This window comes from Cryptococcus depauperatus, chromosome 2 (genome assembly GCF_001720195.1).
Source record: "Cryptococcus depauperatus CBS 7841 chromosome 2, complete sequence".
Taxonomy (NCBI): Eukaryota; Fungi; Basidiomycota; class Tremellomycetes; order Tremellales; family Cryptococcaceae; genus Cryptococcus; species Cryptococcus depauperatus.
The window spans coordinates 1,573,151-1,584,701 of NC_089469.1; the positions used below are offsets into that span (position 1 = coordinate 1,573,151).

At 45.6% G+C, this 11,551-nt stretch overlaps 5 protein-coding genes across 5 annotated transcripts; 3 read left to right on the plus strand and 2 right to left on the minus strand.

Moving 5' to 3' along the window:
- Window positions 1–1,243: 1,243 nt before the first annotated feature.
- Window positions 1,244–5,046, plus strand: L203_101904 (uncharacterized protein; the record flags this gene model as incomplete). The annotated part of the gene is made up of 15 exons (XM_066211335.1): window positions 1,244–1,520; window positions 1,571–1,611; window positions 1,659–1,971; window positions 2,017–2,452; window positions 2,525–2,531; window positions 2,604–2,633; window positions 2,924–3,038; window positions 3,091–3,372; window positions 3,423–3,522; window positions 3,569–3,670; window positions 3,817–4,028; window positions 4,078–4,138; window positions 4,186–4,257; window positions 4,304–4,555; window positions 4,617–5,046. 15 exons carry the CDS (start codon window positions 1,244–1,246, stop codon window positions 5,044–5,046), a joined length of 2,730 nt encoding a protein of 909 aa, XP_066067432.1.
- Window positions 5,047–5,536: 490 nt separating this feature from the next.
- L203_101905 (uncharacterized protein) lies at window positions 5,537–7,926 on the plus strand (the record flags this gene model as incomplete). The annotated part of the gene is made up of 8 exons (XM_066211336.1): window positions 5,537–5,544; window positions 5,623–5,845; window positions 5,892–5,953; window positions 6,024–6,916; window positions 6,967–7,080; window positions 7,137–7,205; window positions 7,271–7,602; window positions 7,666–7,926. 8 exons carry the CDS (start codon window positions 5,537–5,539, stop codon window positions 7,924–7,926), a joined length of 1,962 nt encoding a protein of 653 aa, XP_066067433.1.
- Window positions 7,927–8,717: 791 nt separating this feature from the next.
- L203_101906 (uncharacterized protein) lies at window positions 8,718–9,961 on the plus strand (the record flags this gene model as incomplete). The annotated part of the gene is made up of 5 exons (XM_066211337.1): window positions 8,718–8,775; window positions 8,829–9,044; window positions 9,096–9,280; window positions 9,330–9,380; window positions 9,428–9,961. 5 exons carry the CDS (start codon window positions 8,718–8,720, stop codon window positions 9,959–9,961), a joined length of 1,044 nt encoding a protein of 347 aa, XP_066067434.1.
- A 171-nt stretch (window positions 9,962–10,132) lies between these two features.
- L203_101907 (uncharacterized protein) lies at window positions 10,133–10,625 on the minus strand (the record flags this gene model as incomplete). Its single annotated transcript, XM_066211338.1, has 5 exons — window positions 10,133–10,176; window positions 10,224–10,289; window positions 10,349–10,407; window positions 10,465–10,567; window positions 10,622–10,625. 5 exons carry the CDS (start codon window positions 10,623–10,625, stop codon window positions 10,133–10,135), a joined length of 276 nt encoding a protein of 91 aa, XP_066067435.1.
- A 641-nt stretch (window positions 10,626–11,266) lies between these two features.
- L203_101908 (uncharacterized protein) lies at window positions 11,267–11,514 on the minus strand (the record flags this gene model as incomplete). Its single annotated transcript, XM_066211339.1, has 2 exons — window positions 11,267–11,316; window positions 11,364–11,514. 2 exons carry the CDS (start codon window positions 11,512–11,514, stop codon window positions 11,267–11,269), a joined length of 201 nt encoding a protein of 66 aa, XP_066067436.1.
- Between the last annotated feature and the right edge of the window lie 37 nt (window positions 11,515–11,551).

Below are 11,551 nucleotides of genomic sequence, written 5' to 3' on the forward strand. Positions count from 1 at the left end.
ATCAAGAACAGAGATCTGTCAAGGTATTTGTCCCTTTGCCATTTGCCGAACCACCCAGTAGCCGACAGAGCTTACGTGTTGCAACTTGGTATCTGATCAAGAGTGGTCGAACGATAGAGATGCTAACCTGAGCCGGAGAATCCCTCAAGGTGCTTGCAGATTGTGTATACCATGCAGAACGACCAAAGATGAACGTGATGCGTCGAGTAACATGTCTAGCTTGGCTTGACCATGGAGGCAGAGTTTAACGCAAAAAGCCAAAGTGTTCCTCAAAACTTCTCACAGCTCATCTTTTCTCTCTCTGTACGACTGGAAACTATGCCGGTCAGGATCATACTTGCATATCTGCCGAAAACGAAGGGAGAGCGCATGAAGCGAAGACTGGTTGGAAAACCATTAGCCACCATCACGGCAGCAACGTCTTAGCTTGTATGTTGCTGTGAGGCCACTGTGAGTTGCCGTATAGAGTGCAGCAAGTACAGTCGATGAGCATCGACGAGTGTTTGGCCAGGTGGCTGTCAGCAAGGACGACTTGAATGACAGATGTCTTTGGCAATGCGACGTCCAATCGCATGGTTTGTCAAACCGGCTTAAATATTGTACGTCTGGACTGATGTCATTTCTTGCATGCATATCTGCACTATATGCTACACCGCGTCTTGGACTGTATCCTGTACATCCATAAGGCACTCGCTTTACCAACCGTCAGTCTCTAGTGACAACGTGTTTGGTGAGCGACGACGACTGGTCGTATTTATCCTTTGGACCACAAACAGCTACGACTCTTTTCTTGAATAGCTGCTCGAGCTGTCACTCTTGCTTCTCAAGCAAAACAGCCTTCGCCTTATGCCTCTAGACGTCGCAGATATCACAAGTCTGCCTTCCTTCCATTCCCAGCTGGCGTTTGTACAGCAGATATGTCCATGGCCTGCAAGCTGCTGAGGCCGAGAGCTTTCGAAAACACCGTCATACAGCCTCCCAACCCAACACTCAATTTCGTTATTTTTAGCAGAATAGATACTTTTATAAACACAACTTCACATTGTTCGTTTTGGTTGCCATTGTGATAAGTCCTATTTATACCATTTGTCAACGTATACAACGAACGTAATCGAGATCGGGACACGTAGTTACAAGTCTGACTTGTTATAATTCTATAATATAAAAGCGGATACTTTTATTTTCATTCTTACATTGATCATCTTATCATTATCTTTCAAAGTCAAGAATATCAGTACAAGTCATGTCTAGCTACAAGCTCTTAATCAGCGGCTACAGATCCACCCACACTCTTGTCTCATTCGACCCAGCTGCCAAAGAAATAAAAGTAGTCTCTGATTCGGACGCTCCAAAGAATGCCTCTTGGATAGAGTCGTCTCATTCGTCCAATGACAAGGATGGTTCACAAGTCTTGTACTCGGTATCGGAGGGCGAGATTGGAAAGGTTCACAGTCTGAAACTCGAAGGAGACCAAATCAGCATCGTGAATGGACGAGACACGCATGGAGTTCCTTGTCATGGTGAGTGTCCTGTCGAACGTCAATTGGGGTAGAGCAACTAACTTGTATAGTGCATGCCATGAAGGATGGATCGGGTGTTATGGTAGCCAATGTATATCTCGAGCAAGCTAACTTGCGTGAAAGCTGATGAGTATGTAGTATATAGGTGGCTCAATCATCTTCTTCCCTGTCACTTCTGACCACACCCTATCTACTACTTCCACTTCTCCCATCTTGGAATTCCCTTTTGTCTATTCAGAGCAAAACCAGATTCCTCCTAATTCGGAGCGTCAAGAGGCGTCTCATTGCCATCAGGTCATTGAAGGTGATGATGGAATCTTGTATGTTCCCGACCTAGGCAACGACCGCGTCTGGGTTGTTTCGAGAGAAGGCGAGAGTGGCTTGAGTATCAAGGGTTGGTGCCAATGCCCTCCTGGATCTGGTCCGAGGCATGCTGTCATCTCTGCTGACGGTACGTGTACTGGCATCAAGGTTGCCCTTGACTGATCATTCCCAGGCAAGCACCTGCATGTCCTGACAGAGTTGTCCAGCTCTATCCTCACCTTTTCTCTATCAGATCCTGCCTATCCAATCATTCCTCATCCCAATTTTCAGCTTTCCATTGCTCCGCCGACTGTTCCCAAGGAATACTTGAAGTATCTCAACGCAGCCGAGCTCATTGCCCATCCTTCTCAACCTCTACTGTATGCTTCTAACCGCATGGAGCCTGACCTGGGCAGCTCTACCCATGGAGTATTCATCCCCAAGGTCTCGGGTGATGCAGTCGCCATTGTCACTCTTTCTCCGGACGGAAAAGCGGTGGATGTCCAACACATCCGCACCGGATGCAACGCTATCAGAGCTATGCAAATGAGCCCAGATGCCAAATACATTGCCCTCGCTGGACAGAACGGAGGCGGCGTCGAGATATGGAGTATAGGCGAGGACGGAAAGTCTTGGGATTTGGCTTGCAAATACCATGACCTCGCTTCTATTACCGACGTCGTATGGTTGTAGAAACAAAGAAAGCTGGTAAGTTTATATCTACTTGAGGACTTGTTGCTGATAAAATACATTTGACTTATTTGTAATCCATTACAAAAGATTCCTACTACCTTTCAAATTCCAGTTCCAGTCAGTATGCATGAAAATTTGCGGAGGATTTTTCTATTTAAAGTTTCACGGCGATCTCTACTTATCATTGGTAACTTTTGCCACTCAAAAACTAACCAAAAATCAGAATGGAAAGAAGAAAATATTGATCAACGAAATTTGATTTTACTTTTCAACATGTCGACATGTTGATGTTCTCCGACTATCCATTCTTCTACTAACGATTCAAAAGCATGTCTCTCTTTTCTGTTATGAGCTGGGCCGAAGACTTTTACACTATCCCATACAGAGTATTTAACAACGTATCAAAGGGTCAAGCCGGGATGGAAGAACTGCTTCCAATTGCTTTCCGGGCTATTATGACTGCAGCGACGCTCGCTTTATTGAGACGGGTCTGGCTCTATGTGGGTGATTGGCTCTTGAGAGGTAGGAAGATGGCTTGGTGTGCGAAGCGGTGCGTTGACCTGGACGCTTATAGTGATGTTTCCAGTCGCATTCATTTCATCTGCCGACCCAGCATACCATTGGATTGCGACATGGATTGCACAAGATCGTTATGCTCAACGGCAAATCCACGATTTTGAACTCATCACTAGCGAAGCAAAGTCGGTGGTGAGAAAAGGAAGACATATACAAGCAAATGCGCTCTATAATCCTCATCAAGACGTGATGCGTTGGACTTATGGGGCAGATTACCCAACAGAGGAAAACATGACTTGGAAAGGAGGAGACATTGTTGGGTTAGTGATGCCCATGTATGGTGAGTGGCAAATGCTATCGCGATACAAAACTCATTTATGGACAAAAAAGGTCAAAGTATACGAATTAAACATGATGGTAATTACATATGGATTACTCGGAAAGCTTTAAGCTATGCCAACGGGGCACCCTCTGGCCATTTTCGGGTCAGGTATGTCATCAGCTGATCCGTAGCTTTGGTTTATCTGGCCCCACAGGACTTTTGCTTTTAAACCTCACATCTTGAGAGATTTCCTTGTAGCTGCTCATGGTGCCTTTTACGCCAAGGAGGATCATGAGATTCTCATTTTCCATGCCAAGTAAGTCTCTTCATGCTAGGAAGGTGTAAGAAGCCCGCGTGGTTTTGCTGCAATCCAATTCAAGTGTTATCGCAAGAAGCAAGAATCAAGCTGACTCGTGGCTTGGTTTGCTTAAGTAGCATGGCTAATGAGGAAGATTATCATAGACGTATCAGCCCGACATGGCAAAAGCCTGTATCGAGAGCAGCGCGGCCATGGTCATCTGTCATTCTGCCACTCAATGTCAAGGAGGGTATCCTGAAAGACATCGAGAAGTTTTTGTCTGATAAAGAGATAAAGTGGTATTCATCTAAAGGGATTCCTCACAGAAGGGGATACATATTTTATGGAAAACCTGGAATGGGTAAAAGCACTCTGGGTGAGTCTGGCATTGAACGCGTATTTTGGTTTGTTATTTACTTGTAAAGTCTATGCTCTGGCAAGTAAGCTCGGGTTGGATATCTATATATTGAGTCCCTCGCAGCGGGGGTAGGTGTTTCCATTTGTTTGTCAGCTTTCAACTAAAAACTTGTTAGAATGGATGATGCAACGCTCTCAAAGCTCTTACGGGACTGTCCTGCCAAGGCTATCATTCTAATCGAGGATATGTAAGTTATTCTCCAACATGATATTAGACACTAACAAGCGCTTTAGTGACCGTATTTTCGCCCCGCGAGGTCGTGATATCACTATGATGGCTCTTGAAGTTGAAACTGATGCAGCAGCAAGGAGCGATGACATAATGAACGTAGACGCTGAAGCAGAGCTCTTGTCCCCCAATGTCACCAGGACGATTGCTACTAGTGGCCAACATGACTTGGCACCATCCACGGTGACCATGTCCGGTCTTTTGAACGCCATTGACGGCGTGTCTAGTCAAGAAGGATGTGTACTTGTGGCTACAACGTTAGTGGTACTTGTTGCCTGTACCTATTTCTCAGATGACTAATAATTAACTCAAACGCAGAAATCATATAGAACACCTTGACCCAGCTCTCAGTCGTCCAGGTCGCTTTGACGTACAGATCGCCTTCCATCCTGTTACTATTTATCAAGCTCGCGAACTCTACCTTCACTTTTATCCCCTGCACGACTTTGGGCCCAACTCGTTTAGCGACAATGCCATCTCTTTAAATGAGGTTAATGAGAAAAAGGCCATCGTCCAGGACCAAGTTCAACTTGACAAGCTCGCAGACCGGTTTGCTGATGCAATCTTCCCTCCCAATGATGAAAAGAAACAAGCTTCTCGGAATTCGATCTCGATGGCTGCTCTGCAAGGATATCTCATTCGCTACAAGGATGACCCATTCGGTGCCATTGAGAATGCTCAGCAATGGGCTGATGCGTTTGAAAGGGAGCAAGTGGTTCGAGTAGCCAAATGGTCGCATAAAATGTGACAGCTTCGAGCTTGATATAGCCAAGAAGAAAGCGCGCTTGCTGTGAGAGCAAACAGGGCATGAAAATTAGGAGACACCATATAAAGTCATATCAAGCGAGTCAAGAGGATACTTATAGACATTAATGTATGCGCTTATATACGCATATTAAATATATGCTTTGGCGCGATGTTTGACTCATCCTTGGGATATTCAAAAGAATCTGAATATAGGATAGAAGCAACTATAATAACCCTTGCAAATATCTTTAAAGACTCAATATTGATAAACAAGTTAAAAGTGATGACGCTGAAAGTGGCTTACCTCCACCTTCGGCTACTTCCACCGGCATCGTCATATGATATTCAAAATCGATATTGATGTTTCAAGTCTTTTGCGGAATTCATTCATCTTTTATTTTTATTATCAAATAGATATACAATTATGCTTGCAGTTATATAATAAGAGCACTAATTATCAACATTAAGCAGTACGGAAGAAGGTTTTGAAAATGGCGCGGTCAGTATCATGATTTCTCGTTTTGGCATAGCCTTGGGATGGCATTACTTGACTGACAAAAGCATAATATATATCTAGAGATCCTCCATCCATCCTGAGCTCTACCGAACTGGCAGATCTTTCTCTGCGACCTACAGAGGTTAAGTCGGCTAAGATTACAATTATCCATCCTCAGTTGAGAGATTTGATCTTGCCATTGTCCCGAGGAAGAGTGTTTTATCCTAGAGGGACAACCGTTGAAGAGATACGATGGATGCCACAAGAACGAGACGATAATCAGCCTAGAGCAGCGAGCAAAAGTGTGGGTTCATGGAGAGTAGCGTTTATGCTCCACTGACATGGAGTAGGATGAAGGTGACAGGAGAACCGCTTTCAAGCTTGATTTTGCTCCCAATTGTTTAGTTGCAAAGTGAGACCTACTCTGACATTTCTCGGAATGAGATACATCAAGGCAGGTAAAGTACTAACATCTGTTTTAGTGAGACGATATTTGCCTGCGGTGGACAACATGGCGAGCTTTTCGTTACCGATTTGCCTGAACCATACTTTTGCGCTTCCAGATCCTATCATCCTTCTCCCAAATTCAATCCTTTCGTAGTCTCGACCATGCTTCCCAATTCTCGATCTATCAATAATTCCATCATTATACCCCCTTCCTGGCCCAAAGAATGGTCTAGACGGAGTAGAGAACGAAGGCTGGGTTACCTTGGCCGAGGCAATCGCACATGGGAGGAAATTGATTGCGATGGACGCCATGTAGGAAAAGCAAAAAACGGGTACTGGGTCTCAAGGAGGATTAAGGGAGAAATGGCATTCGACGAATCATTGAACGACGATGATGACGGTTACGATGACATCTCTGCCTATCCTTCTGGAGGTGAACAGGATGAAGGAGGGGATGAGGATGAGATAATGTCTGATTCTGAGAGAACAGCATCAATTGTGGCAACTTATCCAAACACATTACCTGTTCGGTATGTTAGCTCTCATATCTTTTTACCGACATCCCTCGCCCGAAAAAAGAAGAGCGCTCCGAAATTTTCGCCCCGAGAGGTTGTGGAAGAACCAAGGTTGATTATCTCAAACAACGATAGAACTGTTGCATTGTACAGGCTCTCTCGCAAGCCGTACTCTGGATCACAGGACAATACCCAGAGTACATTCGACAATATGGGGCACCTTGGCACCAGGACACAAAGACCACCAAGAAACGCTTCTTCTCCACAGAACCAAGCTGGCTGGTCTAGAGCAAGAGGCGATGATGGTCTGTTGTCGCTCATCCACAGCCACCCGTATGTGGACAATACTCCCAAAGAAGAAAGAGTACTGCATTCAATATGCAAGGCCAGATTCCCCGTGGCGGCTAATCATTGTGCGTCTTGCATGTTTGCGATGGACTATTTACTCATCTGCCATTGGTAGCGTCGCTTTCTCCAGATTTGCAGCATTTGATTTCTGTGGGTGACTCAACAGATGTGACATTGTCCCGTCTATCTGGAGACGGGAGAGAAATAAAAAAAGTTGCAATATATAAGGGTATGGTTCCGATTCTCAGGCTTATACTAAAGACACTTCTGCTTATTATACTGTAGCTGGAACGGATGCGGGATTTTCCAGCGCATGGAGCAAAGATGGGCGAAAGTTCGCAGTAGCTAGTCAAGGTACGTACAGGAAAGAGCCCCCAAATTGTCACAATCTATCCGTCTTCTGCTCACAACCGCAATAGATGGCCAAGTGACGGTTTGGGATCACCGATCTTCTCGGCCCCTAGCCATCTTTCATACCTCGTCATCAACTTCCACCTCATCAACTCCCTCATTTGTTCATGATGTTACAGAAAGCCACCAGAGGTCCAACTCTGACGCTGGAAGTGCGAGTTCGTCTTCTTCTCAATCACAAGAGAGCTGGGATACACCAATGGATGGGGAAGCAATTATATTAAGAGATCCAGTAACAGGTACCCCGAGAGCCGGGAGTAGTATGTCGGGTAAAGAAGCCGCAAGGGTTGTCAAATTTAGTCCTGAAGGAAGCACTCGAGATTTGATGGTTTTCTCAGAGGTAGGTCGCACTCCTTGCGCGCAGTTGTCACAGAAAAAGGGGCAGATTCCTGAGGAAAAGCAGGAAAATTCCAACATTCATATTGTCGACGCTCGAACGTTCTCCACCCATGTCGTTGTTCCCGTTCCACACATACCTACCCACGAATCCGATCCAATAGCCATGCATAGACCAAGGAAAGGTGTTGAAGGAGGGACATGGGGTATCGCAGGAATTGCTTTTGATCCTACTGGTGATTTCTTGTATTCCGGCACCGAGAGGACTGTTGTTGAATGGGACATGAGAAGAATAGGTCATGGACAAGGAATATGGGGGTTAATCTGATGAGCGCTATCAAGTGTTGTTGTTGTTGTAATGAAGAAAGCAGCCAGGTCACGGACTAAGCTAGCCAGCATCGTCCAAGAACCAAACAACCGTTCAGCTAGCAAAATAACTGTCTAATCGTCATTTTGCATGCCAAAACTTATACAGCAAAGCAGGCGCTCACTTTCTTCTGCCTTTCCAGAATACACTTCTTTGCTCTGCCAAACGATAAAGTAGTTTTGAATCGCATTATAGATTCTAGCCACAGAAGTGAGCAATAGCCAGTACGGGAGGATACTGGCAGAAGCAGATGGGAGAATTGCGAATGGGTTAAAGTCATAAGCGCTAGAAAACATGCAGTTGTAAGCTTGAATTACAAAGAGACATTGTAGTTGAAGGTTTGAATGAGAAATGAATTAATGTGAAACAAAGTTGACAAATGAAGTTCCAATCCGATGTGTCCGGACACGTCATGTTCATCTCTATTCTTTTCATCCCACTTTATTCATCCTTTTCTCATCCTTCTCATCTTTTTCTTATCCTTTTTGCTTCCTCTCAAACCTCAAAAACCAACTACAGGGAAATATTACAGGCGGAGACTCAAAGCAGTAGGATGTCCATACTGGGAGCGCAAGAACTCCGACACCGACTACATCCAGCCTTGTATCTGGAAAAACGACATGGATATCACCCAAAATGGAGAAAGCAGCTAACATCGCCAAAGTATAGCATATGAAGATATCGGGAGGGGTGTAAATAGAGATGTTGAGATGGCCGACGGGTATGTTGAAAAAACGACAAAGGTCGAAACGATGGGAGAGGATTTAAAAGAGAGAGGAAAGGCAAGGTTGATCATGCCGCAATGGGATAGTATGTCCTTCTGTGCTGATAGCGAACTTAACGCACTCACAATATTATAACAGTTCCTTCCATACCTCCAATACACCCTTCGCAAGACCTCTTGAGCATAATGCACCTTGATGCTCTCTACGATATCTACGTTCAACCCCTAACAGACGATACTCAGCCTGGTACTGGCATAGGTACTGAAGGAGACGAGTCTGAGTCATTAAAGAAGAAGGCGATTGGAAGGCGAAAGCTAGAGAAGGGCTATGCCCACCTGATTGAAGACTGTATTGGTATGTATACTCTATCAGATACTTGCTTTGTGGACTGATAAATCGGCGCAGATCCAACGCCTCTTGGACACAATAACAACAACTGCTCGTTGATGTCGTTATTGGGCGATTATATTAAAAATGAACATCAACCGCCCATGCCGGCCCCTTTTCCGCCAGGACCCATGAACCCGCAATCAATCCAGAAAGAGTGGTATCAACGAGCAAGATTAGAAGTGGGCTTGATACAGGATGGCGTGTGTCTACTTGTGTTGCTACGAGGTGCCTTTACTAATGAGAGCTTAGTACATTGGAGGAGAGAAAGCAGGAGTCAGAGAAGCAGAAGAAAAGCGCCGAGTTTGTTCTTGATAATCAACCTGATACCGCCAGCTGACAGCCTACAGAGGAAACGTGTAGCCCGTATAAACTCAGCGGCCGATGCAGCCACCATCGACGCCAGCTTTCCTTCGTTCCCCTTTTCAAATGCTAAAAGCGGTTCTTCCGCGTCTGGTACTCCTGCGATACCTGTGGCACCTCCACAAAGAGACTATCCTCGACCGCCCCAAAGAGGTACAGCCCCACCAGGTATTGGCTCTGGTGTCCACATCCCCAGCTCCAAAAGTCAACAAGTACAAGCACAGAATGCAAGACCGATAATGTTCAGCGCCAAACAACGTCCGTCGAGCGTCGATGTAGTGATTGCTCGATACAGGAGATCAGGTAGTCGCTCAGCAAGTTCTATGCCATCTGCAGGACTTCTGCCTCCCAAACAAGGGCAAAGCCCCTCTGGAGTACAACGAAGTTTTCCACCCAACAAAAACAAGAGACCAGGTAGCGCTGATATCCAAGCAAGCCAACTTAAGAGACCAAAAAGCGCGATAGGCTTTGGAAGACGACCAGAAAGTCCAATGTTGCAAGGGCAACAGATCAGAAGATAGCATACAAATGTTATAATTACATAATCATGAGTGTCTGGAACTCCATCAGTGGTGACGGAGTGCATTGTTATTTATCACAGTTTCACTTTTCCACTGCATTCATCAACATCAATTGGGCGATCCAAGATGACTAGCTAGCCTTTGTATAGGCTAAACTTGGTGAAAGCTCCCTTAGCTAGTTGTGTAGCATACCGCTCGGCCAGACTCGTCGAAACCTGTACCGGGATCAGTCTTTAATTCCACAGTAGCGCGGGCGACATACTCTTGTCCTTGGAAAGTTTGTCAACCTCGTCCACAACCAAACTAGTAATAGTCGCTTCGGCGTCCGCTCTACGTAGAGTCAGCCCATGTCTGCATCCTGGCGTCGACTTACAGTACGAGGCTTACCGTTAACAGCAACAAGCTCATGGTACTTCATCGTCATAGCCTCAAAGCAGGCAATACCGCTACAATCAGCGTATCAGTTTGGAACCAGGCCATACAGTAACACAGGTACAACCCACTCGATATCCTTATTCAAAAGATCGTCCTCGTCTTCCTGATGGTTGGAGTCGAAGTCGTACACTTTTTTGCGAACATCCGGATTGATGTTGGAGTCAAAGAAGCCTATTCCCTACCCTTCAGCACACAACCATGCTGCTCAAGCCAATAACCACTTACTCATATCAATAGATCTTGATGAAAAGGCGATTGAGAATGAGCAGGGGTGGAAAGAAGTATGGTGCCTGGAATTGGGACACCAAGATATAGGATGGTTACTACTCAGTTTTGCGGAGCTTCACTCTATCTGGCTAAAGAGCGTCTCCAACGTCAAAGCTTTCGACGCCGCCGAGTGCTTGCTAGATGAGTTCGGCGGTGTTGTACAGCGTGGCAGGGAGTGAGAAGGGATCGTGACGAATGTGCTAGGACATGGTTAGTAGGTTATATGCAAGGCTCAACTCACTGGATGATAAGAGGAGAGATGTAAGGAACAGGCGATGAGTGCTGGAAACAAGTCAGCAACATTTTTGGCACAGATGCACGCACTTGAGGAGCAGCAGGTAACTAGCAGGGCCGTAGAATAAGAAGCCGAGGAAGATATCAAAATTTGCACCGTGGTGGCTGTAACCTTTAGTTGACAAGAGCTGGAGGGTATTTTCAGGCCCATTTTGGAGTCTCCTCAGTCATACAAACCTGTCGTACAACCCAAGAAAGCCGAAAAAAGGTTTCGGGATAGGATGGGGAGAGACAGTGTGAAAGCCAAGTTGTAGACCATATTTCTCCTTACCTGGTGCGTGTACCATAATACGGGTTAAATAGTCAAGTCTAAGGAGCATAGTGGGTTCTTTGAGTGAGCATCCATATCAGCCCAGTCCCTGCCAATACCGTCAGCTAGCTCTGGTTTATGCTAGGTCATACATACATCCGACGACAAGAGGCCAGATAGAAACTCGGTTGGGCTTGATATATTTGAAAACGACCAGCTCAGTGGTGTAATGGAATGTCGCAAGAGCATAGGTACAAATGGCAGAGTTGGACAAACTAGACGTCGCAGAGGGCTTGCATTGGGCCATGGATGAGGAAACCGTGAGCAAATCGTATCTCAATACG